The 20,206-nt window shown below is 38.6% G+C and overlaps 1 protein-coding gene across 1 annotated transcript; it reads left to right on the top strand.

Moving 5' to 3' along the window:
- The first annotated feature begins 247 nt into the window (after nt 1-247).
- PGM2 (phosphoglucomutase 2) lies at nt 248-19,066 on the top strand. The gene is made up of 14 exons (XM_074541623.1): nt 248-406; nt 4,758-4,925; nt 5,760-5,866; nt 6,216-6,300; nt 7,533-7,616; nt 8,175-8,368; nt 9,474-9,663; nt 10,314-10,411; nt 12,896-13,076; nt 13,194-13,287; nt 14,358-14,487; nt 16,969-17,158; nt 17,762-17,895; nt 18,660-19,066. The coding sequence occupies exons 1-14, from the start codon at nt 335-337 to the stop codon at nt 18,760-18,762; spliced, it is 1,830 nt and encodes a 609-aa protein (XP_074397724.1). The 5' UTR covers nt 248-334; the 3' UTR covers nt 18,763-19,066.
- The last annotated feature ends 1,140 nt before the right edge of the window (nt 19,067-20,206 follow it).

The raw sequence follows: 20,206 nt of genomic DNA, 5'->3' as shown, positions 1-20,206 counted from the left end.
TGCTCCTCCTCCGTTCGGCGCAGCCCGGGGCTCCCCTCGGGGCTCCGCCGGGCCGGCAGCCGCAGCCCCACCTGACAGCGTTCAGCGCCCGGGAGAAAGAAATTATTAATCCCCCACTCTAAGCGAGGGCCCCGACCCGGCCTCGCCGAGCAGCACGGAGGCGGGGCCGCTCTGTCCGGCCGTGGCCTCGGCCCCGGCCCTGACCCCGGCCCGGGCAGGCGGGCGGGGCGGAGGTGGGGCGGCCCGGCGGGCGGAGCGGAGCGGAGCGGGGCGGGCGCGCTCCGGAAGAGGGAAGGAAGGAGCGGAGCGGTGGCGGCGGCTCGGTCGGAGCGGGATGGCAGCGCGGGGCTCGGCGGGGGATGACGCGCTGCGCCGCGCGGCCGAGCAGTGGCTGCTGTGGGACAAGGTGAGGCACGGCGGGCGCCATGAGGGTGCGGGCTGCAGAGGGGTCGGCGGCGCGGCGTGGCGCCCGGCTGTTGCACTGTGCCGGATTGGGGTGCGGTGAAAGCGCCTGTTTGCTCCTTTGGCTCTGCTTTCAGAGCTCTCTGACAAAGGGGCGCTCTCCCTGCGCCCCTCCGTGCATCCCCTCCCGTCCCGCGGCGGGGCCGGCGCAGCTGGGGCTGCGGGGCCCCCGTCCAGTGCTGCGGCACCGTCACCTGCCGGGCCGCCGCTGCTCTCGTGTGGAAGCACCCCGGCTGGTCTCTCAGTCTGGCTCTTAGCTGCACTGAGCGCCTTTTTCAAAAGGGCCTGTGTTGTTCCGAACCACTTCAGTCGCAGGGCAGGTGGTACACTTAAATTATTAAAGACCAGCATACATTGTCGTGTTACCTGTCTCTCACTCTTCAAAACCTCCTGGTACCTTCAAATTCCTAAAATATCGATCCCAAAGGACATGGGAGCTCACTTCAAAAACACTTGGATATATAGAGGCTGTCAGTCCTGTGTTTTTCAGGTGTTATTTCTCTTCCTGTTGAGACTTGCCTTTGGTTTTGACAGCACAAAATGCTGAAGTAAAATCTTCTGTGTGCTTCTGTTTTCCACATACCTAAAGAAATATCTTGTCATAGTGGTGTTCTGGAAATGGTCATAGAGTTGCTTGCTGCTGCCGGTCTCGCTGAGATGCAGGCCTCTATTGGGACATCTGGTTTGCAGTTTCCATGTCATGTCCCTTTACATATAATTTGTTCATTTGGCTGTGTGGAACTCACTGGCCATTGCCCCTCTTCAGTCACTAATGGGCTCCCCCAGGCTGAGCATTCAACAATGCTCTCTGAGTTTTGCGCAGCACACATACCTGTTTGGTAAGGCATCTTCTGCTTATTTCAAAAATATCAGTGGAAACATACATTAATTCTCTTTTTTAGTATTTTTCCAAGTTCTAAAGGATGTCATTAGAAGTACCTTGAGCTTGTTGTGATTCTTCATTAAAATCAGTAAACTGATTACCCAACCAGTTACTCAGTTCTGGTTTTATTAGTGATAGACCAGTGCCAAACCAATCGTCTTTTCAGAAATGCTAATGCAACATATCAAATGCCAATAAGCTTTTGTGCCTTTTTTTCCCAGTTTAATTAAATTTGAGAATATAGTTTGCTTCTAGAACTTCTTATTTACGTAGCTTCCCTGAGCAGCGTTAGTTGTACTCCTGTCTTCTGTGTAATAACTTGCTTTTCAGCTGTTTATTCTGATTATTTTGCTAAACCCTCTGGAAATCTAATGCAGTATCCCTTGTAGCATCTTTACTTTTGAAAGTTTAGCTCTCTGTTAGCACTTGCATCTTTGTCAAAGTAATAATTGACTAGTGTGCAATACCCATTGTTGATTGCTCAAAAATGATGAGGTATTTTAATTTCTCAGGGAGCTGTTGCATGTTTCTATTGAGCAACACAAAAATCAGATGTAACCCTTGTCCATTTACTCTGATATAAAAAAAAAGTTCCTTTTTGACTTGCAGAGATGGGTTAATATTTAATGATGATAAGCGCCATGTTTCTTACAAAATAATTGTCTGCAAGAGCAAGTCCTTATGGCTGATGGCAGTCCTGCTGACCTAACTGGAAGTTTCTACCTACATGGCAATTACTGTGCTTGTTACCAGGCTGTTTTCATCATTCTGCTCATTACAGTAATAGCATATTTTTCATTCTTTCTATTATCAGTCATAGAATTATGAATGGAAGGTAGCTTCTGGTTTTAGTAAAAATAAAATCTGTTTATTCAGAAGTTTTTCCTCTCCTGTAAAACCTTGTGGGGACTCCTCTATTGATGATAACTCTTTGGGCCTTCCTGTAGTGTAGATTAAAGTAAATAACTCAAGTGTTGCCAGGTGATGTTCAAGCTAATTGCGCTAGTGGTTATTATCTTGGTATTAAATCATCTGCCACTGTATTCACAGAAAATGGTACTCCCATACTCATCTGTTTAATTTGAGAGCAGAAAAAGCTGAGAGAATCAGAGAGGAAAGCTAGCACTTCGTCCTTCTGATACAATTTGGTCCTTCTTTGGTAGAGAAGCTGGGGAGAGTTTTTTTAAGCAGAAGAAAAAGCCAAAACCAACATTACTTTTTTACTTAGCTGTGTACAATGTCATCATAATGTTCTCCACAAAAGAAAAAAATAGGCAAATTCTTGGGAGAAAATAGCCATTAAAATGATAACAGTAGTTCTGGAAAAATCCTTCTGCTGTATTGAACAGACTTGGCCTGGCTGTTACCATTATTTGGTGTGGGGTGGAGGCAGGCAGTGGGGAACAAGTAAATTTATGCAATCAAGTTTTCAATTTAGAAAATTATCTGGACTGAAACTCTTATCACTTGAGCAGCCATTTGGACATAGACATTTAACCAGACTTTAAAAACTGGAGAATCCCTCTAGTTTCACAGTAGATGCCAAACCTGGGAAATTTCATTAACAACAACAAACAAAAAACTCCTTGGCTATGAGAACTGCATGATGCTTCTGATGTCCTTCTGCATTGACATTGCAGCTTCTAGTCTGTCAAACAGCTGTAGAAATGTGTGTGGTATCTACCTAAAAACATGCTCCCTTCAGTATTAAGAGATGACTCATGTGCACAAAGCTCACACAGAGAAATTAAAAGGTTTTTAGGCAGTGTACAAAACTGGATGCAAATGGTGTCATCCAGCTTTACCTTTGAGACATAGGCCTGATGTTAAAGCAAAAACTTGACAGCAACTTGTAAACAACCTGAACTCAGTTATGCTGTCCTATATATTCTATAACAACATAGAATTATATTTATTCTTACACAATATAATTACTCAATAATAATAGGTAATTGTGTCAAGCTGCCTGCAAGGAAATGTCAGTGCCAACATTCTTGGACTGGTAAACTGGCAATTTTTGCACTGGAGATCAGTAATTCTGGGGTACCTAATTGTTTATTGCACTCAAGAAGCTGAAATTTTTTTTTAATACTGCACTGTATTCTCCATTATGCACTCTGCTCATTAGCACTAAAGGCTCTTTAGCTTTTCCAGTATGTATTTAAATTATGTTGTTTGTCCTGTGGCAGTGGGTGCACAGGTCAGTGGTTAGGACATCCTGACTCTGGTCTTTGTTTGATGTGCAGAATGTTTATACCTTTGTATGAAAATTACAAACTCTCATGCCTACTGCTCTGTGTGTTTGCAGCATTTTCTGCATCTGCAGAAGATACATGGTTTTATATTTAATTTTTTTTCCTTTTTTTGCCTAGAATGATATGCTTTCCCTTGCTGTAAGCATACCTAGGTCATCCAGGAAATAGTAAAGTCTATAACTTTTATGAGTTCATTTAATTGCCTAGAAATCAAAGTTTGTGTCCCTTTGGAAATGAGAATCTTTGTACTCCAGAGTAATGAGCGTGCGCTCATGCAGTGAGTAACCTGCTGCCTCTCAGGTAATCATGTTGTCAGGAGTCTGCTACCTGCCACCTGTCCTCTTGGCTCTCAAGAAATCAAATACTGAAGTTCACAAGTCTCATGTTATTACATTGAAAAGTTGAGGCATACAGGACTTTGCTGATTCCCTAAGTCTGGAAGCAAAAAGAGTAATTAACAATAGAGAATCTGGAAGCAATATATCAAGAAAAGCAGTGACAGAAACTCCTCACTGTTCTCAAGTGGTCTGACTTGGCCTTTTTGTTACCACTCTTGAGTAATTTTATTTAGGAGTTTGTCTGTAGTTTCTAGGCTTTCATCCTGGGGTTATGTTTATTTTTGCAAGCATTACCTGCAAACATGTTGGAAATTATCATCTGCCCAGTCTGCTTAGTTTTGCTGCTACCTCTGGTGCTAGCCAGTCTTGGAACAAGGTTATGATTTAATTTGCTTTAAACTCTACATGTAGTGCTATAGAAATAACAAATATTTCTTAATAATTAGTTTACCTTACTTTCTTAAGTGTTTAGTTCTTGTGATGAGGAAAAATTCTCTGAATTGTGGAAGTGCTGTCTTTTGTTTGTTTTGTTTTTAAAAAAAAATAGAAAACATTAAAATGGACATTTTGGAAGTCTTAACATCCCAGATTGTGGGTGATATGCACACTGCTCTCCAGGTAGCACGTTCACTTAAGGAGAGAAGTGTAAAGTAAGTAATACTTGAGGTTATACTGATTTAAAATTAAGAAGACAGACTCATGCTGTTCTTGAAGTTGTGTGCCATGTTTTGATACTGAAACCCAGAGATTGGGACAGAAAGTCAGTTCTGTTAAAACGAACAAAACCTCATTTAGAATATCTGAATTTTGTGTCAACAGAATCCAAAAACTTACGCAATCGTGAAACAATTGCTTGCGGAAGGAAATGCCGGAGAACTGCAGAAATACTTTGGCTCACGGATGGAGTTTGGCACAGCAGGGCTCAGAGCTGCCATGGGAGCAGGGATTTCCCACATGAATGACTTGACTATTATCCAAACAACCCAGGTATTGTGTTTAGCACTTTATCTCACTTAACTGGTTGTGTATATGAATGGAGGAGCCTGATTTATGGCATGCAAATGAGTATTTTATGGAAGTACAAGTTCTCTCCTTCCAGTTTTTAGAAGTAATTTAAATTATAATTATTAGCTGAATGCTGTCTGAAAACAAGCAGAGAGAAGCTATTAAGCCATTAAAAGAAGTTACTTTCCATATTTGATTTTGCAATTTAATGTACACACAGCTGCTGTTAAACTCAAGTGCAACAGTTAGTGCTGCTGTAACAACTACAAAAACCCCAAAGGTAGCCAACATTTGGTTAAGCTTTGTGTGTGCTAGACATGGTTTTACACAGAGGCAGTGAAGGTATGTATACATACATGGATCCTAAAACTGATCTACTTGGGAAAAAAACCCACAACCTTGAATAACTGCAGTCTGGAGTGGTGATGTATCATGTGCTAAAGAGATGCCATTATTAAGGGTGAGATTTGGTTAAAAACCTGAAGTGCTGGCCAGCTGTTCTCTTCCTCATGTGAGACCTATGACAGCTGAATCATTTCTCAAAACCTGCAATTAAGACTAATTGTGTTACTTGTTCCCTTTTGGAGTTGATTCTGATATTTTAAAAGTACCTAAATGCTGTCTGGATTTGCAGTATTGATTTGAAGGTTTTCTTGGTGTTTATTGGTCTTGCACAAACTGAATCCCAGAGCAGTTCAGTGAGATGCTATGTGTGCTCAGCTTCCTAAGACATCAGCATCTTAGCAATTATCTTAATGTGATGATAAATTAAACATCAAGATTGAGTTAATGAGGTGGATTTGTTGTTGTCTTAAGGGATTTTGCAGATACCTCGAGAAGAATTTCAGTGACCTGAAAAAGAGAGGAGTTGTGATTGGGTTTGATGCTCGTGCTCATCTTTCCAGTGGAGGTAGTAGCAAAAGGTACTTCTTAGGTTTTGTGGTTTGTAGATACCTTGTGTTATTCATGATGGATTTATATCTACTTCAATTGTATTTTCTTTCTATAAAGTGAATTAATGTGTGGGATTTACAGTATTCTTACATACTGGTAATGCCAAAGCAGCTCTTAGTGTTGTGCTTTGTCTTTTGGGAATAGTGAGGGAACACATGTAAATTGGGTATGTACAATAATTGAGATATATTGATAAGTGATGGTGTTTTTGTTGGGATTTTGTAATTGCATTAGGGTGGGAGGGAAAGCTGTGACTTCTAGGAAACTAATAGGCAAGAAAATGAATATATTCCCTAGGTATCTTTTCTTCCTGTTTAGGTTTGCAAGACTTGCTGCCAATACCTTCATCAGTCAGGGAGTTCCAGTTTATCTATTCTCTGATATAATACCAACTCCCTTTGTGGTAGGTTTTTTTTTATTATATCTTTTTATTACATTATCTGCTTTAAATGTACACAAATTCTGTCAGATACCTTGCATTACTTAAATTAGGATAACTACGTAAAACCAGTTCTTACTTTTTAAGATCTTCCTGCAGAGTCTTGTACTTATTTAGCTGTATATAGCTTACAACATCCATAGGAAAAGAAGGAATGATGTGGAGTGTGAGTGGATTCTGATGTGATGTGGAGTCTGAAGTCTGAAACATACACTCACATTTGGCTATTTGTACTTTTTTTTTTTTTTTGAGGGGAAGAGGGGCCAAGGGCAGGTATTGAATCCAAAATAGCAAGTTGCTGGAGTGCAGTGATGTTTTGTCAGAAGGGTTGTTGAATTGTGTCCACGATGCCCCATCAGAACACCAGGTGTCTCCAGAGCAGCACAGAAAAGTCCTGCTCTTGGCCCTCGTCCTAAAAGCAATAATTTCTCCCTATACCAGTTGCTCCAGTGAGCATTGCAAACAGAACACAGTGGTATAAAGACTTTCTGCATGGTATTCTTATACTGATACAATTTTTGGAAGATTTAGGGTCAAATTCTTCATAGTGTAGTTTAAAGTGGTGTTGCAAGAACTGCAGTTGATTGCATTTCAGTATTAAATAAAGAGCCAGGAGTAAACACAAATTGGACCTGTGTTCATGAATAACCTTTGATTTTTAATTCCCTCCATCTCTTTTGAGCTAATTGATAAGAGCTCTCTCCAAAACAATTCTCTTCTGAACCCTGATGGAGTAGCTGCTTCCCAGGCTGCTCCCAAAAGACAGGATGAGACTGCTTGAGCTGCAGTTCTCTGCCCCATGCTGATTTGTGTCATTACCCCAACAGACCTGGCACCTCTAAGGCCTTGGGTACCTCCAGTCATTCCACAGTAACTTGCTTCCTTCTGGAAAGGCACTAGAGATTCACAAAGCATCTGGAACAACATTAATAACATATAAGTGGGAAAATGCACAAGAAAAAACAAGGGTTAAACATTAACAACATATAAATGGGAAAATGCACAAGAAAAAACAAGGGCTTAAGTTGTGCCACATGGAGTCTGGTGGAACAAGTACTATTTAGCTTCTGCTTTAGGGAGTCAGTGTGTAGGAATCACATCTTGACTTTATTTTCATACTATGAAGTATTATCTATGCATGAGAAGAAATATAATGTGTTGCACATTCCACTTCAAGTAACTTTCTCTTGTTACAGCCATACACAGTAACTCATCTGAAGCTTTGTGCTGGAATTATGGTTACTGCTTCCCATAATCCAAAACAAGACAATGGTTACAAGGTATTCTAATGTGATCTATTTTCTGGCTCTATTTTTCCATGTGGAGAAACTAATGCAATTATATCTAGTTCCTATCATGGTATAGACTTAATTAATTACTAGTCTCTCCATCTCTTCTATGTATTTAAAGCTAGTGTCATGTTAAGCTAATAATATAATTAAAATCTTTGCTCTAGAAAGCAGGATGCCATTGTAATCTGCTATGCACTGAAAAAAACACAGCTGAATTGCCTGTGCACCAGTCACAGTAGCTGGGCAGTCATATACAGACCGTTTCCAAAATACAAAAATGGCAGTTTTCTCTGTAAATGATTGGGCATTGTTTTGTGTTTCATTATGGATCTTGATATCTTTGATAAGATTAAACTAGTTTTTTTAATAGAATAAAAATGGGATGTGAGAAGAAAAGCTGAGAATATTAACAGGATACTTTGGGTATACCTAAGCCTAATTTACTATAATACTTTAGTGGATGTACTGTAGCTTAACCAACAAAAAAACATAAAACTATCTTACAAGATTTATGATCAAATACTCACTTACCTATTTTTTATTTAGGTTTACTGGGAAAATGGTGCTCAGATCATTTCCCCTCATGACAAAGGAATTTCTCAGGCTATTGAGGAGAACCAAGAGCCGTGGCCTCAGGCTTGGGATGACAGACTGATTGATAGCAGCCCACTGCTTCATGATCCATATGCCATGGTCAATAAGGAGTACTTCAAAGACATACAGAAACAATGCTTTTACAGGTGACTCCTGTTACTTCCTTAAAGAATACAGGATATTCCATCTAGTATGTTAGCAGGGCAGTTCAAATTGATGGAAGTGAGGGTGGCCACAATCCTGCCATGACCCAGTTCTTCTGCCTGTGTTTTTGTCATCTTTTGGGGTTGCACTGGCAGCTGTGTGGTGGTGTCGTAAGCCAGTTCATAAAGCTGTCCTGGGAGAAGTCTACCCCAGCAGAGTGACCAAATTTCTGGTGATAGCTCCCAGTATTTTCATGGCCATGCATTATCCAAGCAAGACTGGGGCTGCTGGAAGTGGACATGGCATGGATGCCCCCCAGCCTTAAAACAAGATTCTCAGAGAGACAGTTTTTTAAGCCATTTCTGGACAAGGTGGTCTTGCTCTGTCATTCCAGCCTTGCTTATGCTCCTGGTAGCCGTGGGTACCTTACAACAGCCTACTCCTGTCACTTGCTCAGTAAAAATCTTTACTTAGCAAAATGTAGTGGATGTTTCTCTTGGTGAACAGTTAGGGTTGATTTATGTAGTAGAGGAGTATCAACCTTTTAGATCTGCTTATTTTATGTAGAAATTTTGACCAGCAGTAACCATGTTCTTACTCTTGCTAAAACCAGTCAGGAGTTACTAGAAAGCTGAGGCTATTACCCTGCTTTTCCAGAATTGGAATTGAATGTCTCCCTAGGAGTGTGCATGATTTTAGACATGCCCATCACTTATTTCTTCCTAAAAATGGGTGTACTCAAATTGGGCAAGCTGCTGTTGACTCACTGTGTTCAGTCTTTGGGGGTTTAAATGCTAGAGTTGGGGATGAAGAGCCTCTTTAGGCAGTTGTATTTGTTTTTCACTCAAATTCTTTGGAATGTGTAGACTGTACTTTCTTACTCCAGTGATTTGCACATACTAGGATATTGGATGCCAAGAGTGACTCATATTGTTGAAAAATTAGGCTAAGCCAATTTTCAAGCCATTGCTTTTAAAATCTGACCTCCTTTAATTCATGATTTTAACAGTGATATAGAATACTGAGTTGTATCTGTTTCTAAATATAGTCAGTTTTGTGCAGAACAGTCTTCCATGTCCAAGTTTACTGTTTCCTGTTGTATTTCAGGAACATCAACAAGGAAACAAACCTGAAATTTGTTCATACTTCTGTGCATGGCGTAGGACATAAATTTGTGCAGTTGGCTTTCAAGGCATTTGATCTTAGCCCTCCTTTTGCTGTTCCGGAGCAGAAAGATCCGGATCCAGACTTTCCCACAGTGAAGTATCCAAATCCTGAGGAAGGCAAAGGTGTTCTGGTAAATAGATTTCTTTTTTTTTTTTTTTAATAGTTGTGATGTCTTTCAGTGGTTTCCTTTTTGCCAGAAGTCACAGCTGTAGATACTGGTGGAGGGTCAATTTTTAATCTGTTTCAGAGCCTTACATTTAGTGAAGAGTTAGCTGGTATCCTTTCATTGACATAACCCTCTTTGAATCAGTCAGGTAGTAATCAGCTCTAACTTTCAACTACTTTGTTCTCTAACAGAATGGGCAGGTTCTGCACATGGGACAAAGGGATAGTTACTTAAAAAAAATAAAATCATAATCTTCTTATTTCTTTTTGGAAGGCTTCTACTCTTTTGTTCTGATACAACACCAGGAGAGGTCCTGACAGGTGGTTAGAATTTCTGCTACTATTTCTGTTACACTTTATTATTGAAGGATCCCATTAAATCTAGGTAGCTTTTAAGTTGGGCTACAGTAGTGGAATGATGTAGGTGAAGTTAAATGTCCTGACTATGTTTTTCTGCTGCCAGGCTAGAAATTTTTGTGGTTTTTGAGAGACACATAATGATTTTGGGTGTTTGAGATTCAATAAATTGGGAAAATGAATTAAAACCTATAAAGAAAGTGAAAATATTATTTGGGAATATTAATACTCACCTGGTCCTGCTTGCCACGTTTCCAGACATTGTCTTTTGCTTTGGCTGAAAAAGATGGGGCAAGAATCATTTTAGCAAATGATCCTGATGCTGATCGACTGGCAGTGGCAGAGAAACAAGAGAGGTATGGTAATAAAGTAATGCAAACCGTTGACATTTTTTACTCTCAAGGTTAGGCTCATTTGAAGAATTCTTGCTGCTTGTGTTGCAGAGGAAAAATAGTCACAGTAATAATTTTTTTTATTGAAAACACACGGAAATGTGAGAAGACTGTATGAAGCAGACCACAGTAAAGGCAGGATATGAAATAATGATCAATGTTAGACAGTGTACAGAAGCCTGAATAAATAGTTGACACTTGCAGTTGTTTAGGCATGCATAGAAGCATGTGAATTGTTGTTGTGCTATACTTTTTCAAAGGTAGGTTTTCAGTTAATTTTTTTTCGCGTACGAATGATAAACGCTTTTTCATTCAAGATTTATTAAACAATAACTTGGATTTGGGAGAATCTGTATTGTTCCCTGATAATCTCTTGTACTTTAGTATGAGTATCTTCTTTCTCAAATCCTGTTAAACCAAACATTAGATGATCTGGGCTTCTCTTGCTCAATTTCCCACTTCTTTACGTAATGTTATGTATTTGCATTTCACCTTAAAGTTTTTCACAGTTTGGTACTTCTCAGTGTTGTGATTTGTACTCTCCCCTTCAAGAACCACCTATATATGCATTTTTTATCTTTGCATACCCAGTCAAAGAAGGGGATCACAAAAGGCAAACTTGCTCAGTCAGGGGCTTAAAATAAATTGTTCATATTTGTGCGATGTAACCTATAGTTCTGACTCAATATGGCTGTCTCCTTATTTCATGCCCTCTGATATCCTGCACTTCTACAATTGTTTACATTGCTGTATTGTGGTTTTATCTGATTGATAAAAGAAAGTGAAAATATGATACCAAGTGCTGAAGTACAAGCACTTGGTATCATATCTACAAATAGTGGTGGTTGTCCTTTATCTTCCTTGATAAAGCAGAAACTAATCTGACCAGTTATAAACTGTAAATCCTCAGTGAAAATAAGCTTCAAGGTTTTCAACTTAGAGAGGAGCAGAAAAAAAAATCTGCTGCTGGGCTAGCATATATGAGTTCCCTGAGCATTAGAGTCAGAAGAAGGATGTAAAATTATGGCAACAGTCTTTGGTACCCAAGACCTGATATGGGCATCTGCTAGATGTCCTCAGTGGTTGTGGATGAATTAAATAGTTGAATCTGTATCAGTTAGATTTTCAAAAATTTCAAAAGTCCAGTTAAAGGAGATAGTGCAAATATTCATTTTGCTTAACAGATAACCAAAAAAGCTGAAGTAGTAGCTTTAAAAGTAGCAGTATTTTCTTTGGGGTTTTGGGATGTTTTTAAATTCATTAGCCTCACAGCATGAACTCAGAAGATTTCTCTGCCTTTGGAAGAAGAGTGGTCTTTTGTGGACACTCTGCTGTATCTTGGACAGTGTTAGTTGGAAGGTTCTAATTTCAATGGTTTTGGTCTGTGCCAGCCTCAGTTGGCAATTCAGCATTGAGAAAAAGGTATAAAAAGTTTCAGATTATGCTAGTTATGATGGGTTAAAACAAGAATGCAAAATCACTCCTGCTTTTTGTCTGAAAACTCTGAGCTCCCAGAATCTTGAAAAGAGGGGTGTTAGTTTATTGCATCCACTACCAGTGAGAGTGTGATCTCTCATTCTGCTGCCTCTACGCTCATTGTTTAGCCAGTCTCAGCTGTCTCCTAACTTCCAGTCCTGTGTCTTCTCAGACTTCTGCCCTAGCTTTTCATACACTAATCAAGTATTAATATAGGCTTCTACAGTATCTGTACTTCTTCTTTGACAGAACCTCCTGTAGAGCACACTCTCTCAGCACTCTTACACTAAGCTGTGCATTGCTTTGTGCCTGTTGGCATCAATAAATGCAGGAGACTGAGTCTGCTTCTCTTTCACAACAGGTACTGTTTCTGTAGGTCTTCGTTTTATCAGTCTGGAAGTGTCTCTGTCCCCTTTTGTGACTGGGAATTTTTTTGGCAATTTTGACATTTGTCTTTCTTTTTTTCTTCATTTTTTTTCCTGTTCTAGCAATTCATCAATATTAATCTTTTAAACCCATTTAAGATTTTTTTCCAGTCTTCCCAATGACTAATTGATGTATTTGTGATTAAATTGAAAGTATTTGTCACTGGGTCAACTAAAAATACTGATCACATGAGAACTGTATTTTGGTGTCTCTGTGCTTGTCTTAATCACTGAGTTTATAATTGGTATGCTGAACATTTTTGTTTTACTTAAAATGTGTTGGAAATATTACTGTTTCATCTTTGGATAACTGCAAAAGCTTATGTGTATGATGGAGAAGAAAGGTAAGAGTTTCATAATGCTTTGGGGAAGGAATTTTTTTGTTTGTTCATTATGAGCACATGATACCTTGTTATTGTTATGTGGAATTCCAAGGCAGTGGTTTATTTGTTAATATTCATTCATAAAAGAACCAGTAGATTCTTTTTTTTAACCCCCACTATTATCCTTTGATTTCATGTACTTTCTAATATTTCTTTGCTTATAGTGGTGAATGGAAGGTGTTTTCTGGAAATGAACTAGGAGCTCTTTTAGGCTGGTGGATCTTCACTTGCTGGAAAAATAACAGTAGGGATGCTCGTGCCATTAAAGATGTCTACATGTTATCCAGTACAGTTTCTTCCAAAATCCTGAGAGCAATTGCACTAAAGGAAGGTTTTCACTTTGAGGTAAGCAACATGTTTCACATTATTCCATGTTCTTTAGTATCTTTCCTACAAAGTGTCATATGTTCGTAAAACATCACTTTTCTTTTTAATGCCTTTGATTTCTCCTCTCTGCTGTAGGAAACACTGACAGGTTTCAAGTGGATGGGCAACCGTGCCAAACAGCTCATGGACCAGGGGAAAGCTGTTCTTTTTGCGTTTGAGGAGGCTATAGGTAAGAGACAGAATTGTTTCCATATCTTGCAAAATAGTGAAAATAGAACTACTACAAAAAGTGACAGAATTGCAGAGAGTCACAGAATGGGTGAGGTTGGATGGGACTGTTGGAGGTCATTTGGTCCAGCCATCCTGCCCAAGCAGGGTGTCCTAGTGCATGTTACACAGCATTGGACCCAGATGGTTCTTGAATCTCTCCAGGGAAGGATATCCTACAATTTCTCTGGGCAACCTTTTCCAGTGCTCTGTTAGCATCCCAGTAATGAAGTAAAATGTAACAAAAGGTTAAAATGGTGTCCTCAATACAATGGGTGTATTTCCAGTTAGTAGCAGATAGTTATCTATTTTGCTAATTGATACTAGTTTTTAAAACCTTTGTATCTCTGCTTAGCACAAAGGAATATATATCTACAGTAGCATGGCTGTGCAGATTTGGACTGCAAATTCTGCATAAACTTTTTTTAAAAACAAGAAAAAAACACATTTTCAGACATGAACTCGAGCTTTTTTCCTGACAGATTAAGTGTAAATTTAGTGTAAATGAGAATAAAATAAAGTAAAAACTACCCCAAATTACATTTGTGAACTGGAAAGCCATGGTTGAAAGCCACAAATGAAAGTTATGAATTCATGAGGAGAAAATTGTAAAGCTCTAATGCTCTGTAAGTATCTTAATACCTGAAAACCAGAGAAAATGTGGCTAATTTCTCACATAATTATCAGTGTTACCTTACACTACCGTATAAGGTAATCACATTTGGGACAATGCTGTACTTGCATTGTTCCTGCAGTGTGGCATTTCTCTTTCTAGAAAGCTCCATAAAGACCTGGGAGCATGTGGCACTGATATGATGCAAATCTCTGTCTTGAAATTCCATTGAATACCTTGCTTATTAAAATTAACACTGATTAGAAGATACATTTTTTTTTTTCTACTTTTGGTTTGACTCTAAAATGTCTGTACTATGGTAATATGCATTTCTCCTTTCAAAGATGTTTGGCTAACCTTCCCTCCTCTTCCTATTTCCTGTTAAAAATGTCTAATTAAATCTAATGTTTCTTGTTTAGGGTATATGTGCTGTCCTGCTGTTCTGGATAAAGATGGTGTCAGTGCTGCTGTTATAACTGCAGAGATGGCCAGCTTTTTGGCAACCAGGAATTTGTCTTTGTCTCAGCAGCTGAAAGCTGTCTATGATGAGTGAGTTCAATTCTAATTTTTTATTTTTCAGATTTTCTCGATTTCACATACTGGGCTTAATAGGGACTCAATAGAAACCTATAGTTATAAAGAAATAAAATGTGAATTATTGTACTATTAAGACAAATCTGTAATAGTAATCTTCAGAAAATGTTCCTGCCTTGTGGATGTGACTATATTTATGACATTATTTTATGTTGTTTTAAGGTATTTTAAAAATAACAATAATTACCTTACGAATTCTCTATTAGTAATGAGATCTTTGTGGTGGTTTTCTTCACTTGCCTGAAAGGTTTTTTCATTTTGGGAAGTTCTGCACTTGGGTCCTTTTACAGAAGATTGGGTAGCTGTATTGCTGAGCTGTAAAGATTATAGTGCTTCTTCCTGCTTAAATGAGCCAGACACTCAAAAATGTTGATGACTGAATGGATCTAAGTAGCTCTGGCTTATTTATGCTAGGCATAGAAGCCAGCTTCTGTCCTTGCAGGGCTACTTATGATTAAATTAATTCTAGTTGGCTCTAAAGTTAGGCTTTTTATTGTATTATTCTGTCGGGTTTTTTTTCTTTTTTTTTATAGATTATTGTTGTTGAGTTTAGGTTCTCCTTTTCTTTTTCTGCTCCTGATTAATGAGATTTGAGCTGATTATGCAGAAGTGCTGTGACTGGCCATTACTCTTGGCTATATACAGCTGGGTACCCCTCTGAGAGCATTTCATATGAGGCACTACTTTTCTTTTGTTCTTTTTTTATGGGTTCAAAGAAATCAATAGCAAAGATGAATATTGCATTTCATGAGGCAGGGAGTGGGTTTTCTGGAGATTTTGGGTTGTTTGTTTTAAAGGAGAGAGCGGCACAGGCTGTTTGATACTCTCCAGCTCTTCATACACACTAACAAGGGAGTGTGGAATCTGCAAAGAGACTGGAAAACTCCAGCCTTTGTGCTGCTTGTTTTGCCAGTCCTGAGTTCTCATTTGTGTGCCATGCTTGTTTCGTTGTCCCTTTAGGAAGGAATCAAGTGGCAAAGACTTACTTAGACCGCATAGATAAATTGTATGATATAAAAGCATGAAGTAGGAATTCATACCTAGAGCAGCAGATACAGCGTCTGATGTGAGAATGCACTTAAATGCTACTAGCTGGAAGTACATATCCAAGAATTGAATATTCAGCCTCTGGCTTGGGGTTCTTTTATTTTTTTTTTAATACTGATATAGGTAAACACCTGCTTCAGATTGACCTCAGAGTATTTGCCTGAGTGGAATTGAGCTGTGCCACAGTGCTGCTGTGTGCATAGCCACTGAAAAGGACTCAGAGCTGCTTCAGCATAGAAGCAGTCTGTAAGATGTCACTGCACATGGTCACTCTTTGTGGCAAAGCTACAAGACAGACGGAAGGATACAAATCTGCCCTATTAAACTGTTGTTTGATAATGAGCTGGAAGGAGGGTTCTTGCTTTGTTTTGGGGGCTTGTTTTGCATGTGTTTGATGTTTTTCTTTGTGGCTAATACAGGGTTGCAGTTTCCTACTTCTTACTACTTTACTTTTTATGTCAGATTTGCCTTGTGAGTTGAAGCAGAAGAAACTGTCTTTTGTATTTTGGAAATGTACAAGGGGAATCTGTCTCGAAGTAAATGCAGATAAGAAAAGGATGTGGTCCTAGTAGGCTTATCACTTCTTTCAGATACAGGATAGGTTTTGTTAATTCCTTTACTGAATTCTTAAGACTAATTTAACCACTATTAACCTTCAAGATGTCCATTTAGGTATAAACATAACCCTATTTAAGAAGGCATTCAGATTTCTAGTGTGAACATCCTAGTACTAATGAAGATTCTGCACCTCAGATTTTCACTGCCATCAGGGATATTTATCAAGTCTTGATCTGTAGCAGGAGCTCACTTGAACAACCAGTCCAGGCTTGTATGTTTCTCAACAACATGATATTTTGAAAAGTCATTGTTACCAGGTCATTTGTCTTTGCATCACATTACCTGGCAGCAAACAGGTGAGGTAGAGAGACAATGTTCAGAACAGTTTGGTTTAGTAAAAACATTTCTACTTTAATGCTTAGTAGAGACACTTCAATGAAGTGTGATTGGAAAAACCAGTCTAGAATTTGTCTTACTTAGAAAAGGTCAGCTGGAATCCACTCAAAGAAGCTGTTAGATGTAATCTCTTCCCTTTCTATGGTGGTTGGAGCACTTCAAGGCAGTAATGGGATCCTTTTTTCTTCTGGTGTTGCTGTAAATTTTCAATTTTCATAATTAACAATAAAAGAAATCAGCAGAGAGGTTTATTTGAAGTATGTAAAATGGGATAATTAAGCTGTTTAGACATTTTTAAAATTGTAAGGGCAAGAACTGATGCATCAGTTGGATGAGCATGAGTACAGTGTTGCTTTTTGGAAGGCTGTATAAAGTGTTTGGTGTTGAACTCTTAAGACATTGCTTCCTGGATTCACTAATGTTGCATCTTCACAGATATGGCTTCCATATTACCAAAGCTTCATATTTCATCTGCCATGATCCTAAAGTTATCCAACAGCTTTTTGACAACCTTAGAAATTTTGATGGAAAAAATACATATCCAAAATCTTGTGGTAGATTTAAAGTTTCTGGAATAAGGGATCTGACTACTGGGTATGACAGCAGCCAGCCAGATCAAAAGGCTGTAAGTATCTTTCTAAATTCATGTAAATCATATGTATATACACATAAATAAAGCATTCTGTGGAGAAACACTAAACATATTTACATACTGAGTCATAAAACAACTTAGATTGGTGGCAATTGTTATGCCTTGGTGAGAGGAAGGGAAGCCAAGAGGGTGTTGGGTTTTTTGTTAGGTTTTGTGGTGTGTTTTTCTCTCCAAGATGAGAGTTTTGTGAAGGGCAGTAGAAGGATCTTGCTGCCTTGCTACAGCAATCTGCATTGTTTTCTTGTGAGTGCAAGTTAAACTGTCTATTAAGATGTGGATTTTGTTTCTCCACAATCTCCATTTCCTTTCCTCCTGGGAAATGCCATGACAGCTCAACTTCTATTAGCAGTAAAAAATTGCCTACCTTTGAAATGAGCTATCTAGCAGTGATGCAGTTCTACCAGATTCTAGGCTGAGGGCAAGGCTGTCCTTGTGGTCTCAAGACCACAAGGTTGAAGAAAACAGATCTAAACTATCATTTTAGCTGATACTTTTGTCATACTACTTAACATCAAGTCATGGTTTTATATATAGTCTCTTCCCAAGATTTTAAAAAAATATTCTTAATATTTCTAGATACTTCCTACTAGTAAAAGCAGCCAAATGATAACATTCACTTTTGCTAATGGAGGAGTGGCCACAATGAGAACCAGTGGGACGGAACCCAAGATCAAATACTATTCTGAACTTTGTGCACCCCCTGGGAACAGGTATTGTCACTTACAGCCGTACATTTGGTGTAACAGAGTCTGTGTGGCTTTTTGGTATTGTTTTAGAGAAATAAGAGCTCTCCATGGTCAAATAATATTACTAAAGTCATTTTAGTGAATGTATTTGTATAAAGCTTCAGCTCTGCAAAATTTGTTGACACATTCTTGTCACTGAAATTACTTTGCACTTGGTTTTACATTCAGTGAAAACAGTATCAGGAAAAACATTTTGCCTTAAATAAATGCAAATATTTTCACCCCTTTTTTATGTACATAGTTGCTTTAAAAATATTTAATCAAATATAAAGTGTTCTAATATATTTCAGATCCTTTCATGTTTAGCAATTATATCCTTAACCAGTAACCTTGGAAATCATACAATCTTAAAGATAATTATTAACTTATATAATGAAAGTAATACTTTTTCACAGATGAAAAGTCATCTAAGAATACTGCTACAGGTATAAAAATTACACTTCTAGTCACTTAGATTTAGTAATGGATAGTCTTCTGAACTCAAATTGGTCATACTACTTTAGCTTATATTGTGGAGTTCTGTTTCTTCATAGCCTTCATGCATATCAGTTGAAAGTGAACATCAGTGGATTGCCATAAGAACTCAAATATATAGACTTCTAGCATTAATATTAAATGTTTGTCTAAAGCAATGCCACAGCTATAAAAATTCTTCACACTAGAACTATATATTTTAGCTTTTCCATTGTTTCACTGTTTTCTGTGTTTGTGTGGTTTTTGTTTTCCAGTGATGTTGAACAGCTGAAGAAAGAACTAGATGAATTGGTCAATGCTCTTGAAAAACACTTCTTTCAACCAGAAAAAAACAAACTTCAACGAAAGACTGAGTAAAATAGCAAAATTACTACCTTGATTGGCTTTTGCAGAATTAGAAGTTGCATTATTTAAGAAGTTAAGGTTTTTTAGGACCAAACATCTGAGAACTGATTATAAAGACTTCTGCTTTTAAGAGTTATTTTGGGTACTCTGGGTTCTAATATCTTATTTTGGAAGGAAAGTAGTACCTTTACTCTTAATGGACCAAAAAAAAAAACCCAATCAGAACTAAAAGCTTTATGAACTAAAAGTTGATTGCAAATGTATTTCAATCAAAACTTGTTTTAATTAAATATAAGTAATATTCTGATATCTGAAACAGCCTGTTTTGTGGTGACTTATTTGTTTTGTGTGCATATAATCTGATAGCACTATGCAACTTTGTCTAGGTTTAGATTTGCAAAGGAAGTTCTTTTGTTAACAGGAAGTATTTAAAGCCTGTGGTGAGACACTGACAAACCTGGGGCAGATGATTCAGAAGTAGTGATCTTTTCCTAGGGATTTTGGCCCAAAGAAACAAGAAACTCACAGCAAATTTGTTCAATATCTGTTTGCTATGGGACTATATATAATATTCCAGGCAAGAAATACAAAGTGTACTAACCTATCTTTGAATACCATGAACCCATTAAGATTGGTATATCGACATACTTTTTTTTTGCCTCACTGAACTAAGTATAATTAGTTCAATGCATAGCCTAGTTTTGGAGCCTCTCACACTCTGCTGCCATGACTTGGTGCATGTCTGGTTTAGAGCAGAAGTTTCAATTTCATTGCATGCTCTTGTCTGTGTTTGCAAAGCCTGAGGGGTTTTTTTGGAGGTTGCCAGTTGACTTTAATATGGGGCTTTTCTGCATTTTCAGTATTTGCTTTGGATATCAGTGTAGCAGTAATAGTCACAACCACAGCTACATACTTCTTATAAATGCAAAATTTCTAAGCTTGATTATCCTCCCAAAATTCAAGTCCTCTGTGCTTGTTATTTTCAGTGCAACTTGAAGATTGCAACAGTTGTGCAGCTGGATACAGGGAGGCAGCCCTGGGGAAAGTGAAAGGAGAGGAATTTTTACACAATCTGAGATGTACCAGTGCAGATCCTGTGCAGTTCTGTGGTGAGAGGCCTCAGAAATGAGTCTGGGGGTGCTTCAGGGATCTTTGGATTTTTTATGACACCTGCTAAGACATGACAGTGGCCTCTCAAGTCAGCCTAGTTGAGTGAATTATGCCCCATCAGAAGAATATAATACCTTCAAGCCTCCATGTGCATGTCCCAGTGCTTTTCTGGAGGGAAGTTTTTGTCCCTGAGCCAGTTGTGTAAGGGGGGACATTAGCAGGATAAAAAGCACTATCCCAGCATGAAGGATCTGCTTCTGGCTTCCTCCTTGCTTGAAGGCACAGAGGAATGGTTCTTCAGGAGGCAGGCTGAGGCAGTGCCTTCAATTTGGGCCTTGATGAGCTA

Source organism: Zonotrichia albicollis, chromosome 5 (genome assembly GCF_047830755.1).
Source record: "Zonotrichia albicollis isolate bZonAlb1 chromosome 5, bZonAlb1.hap1, whole genome shotgun sequence".
NCBI lineage: Eukaryota > Metazoa > Chordata > Aves > Passeriformes > Passerellidae > Zonotrichia > Zonotrichia albicollis.
The sequence above is the reverse complement of the archived record's forward strand: the minus strand, read 5'-3'. Positions and strand labels throughout refer to the sequence as shown.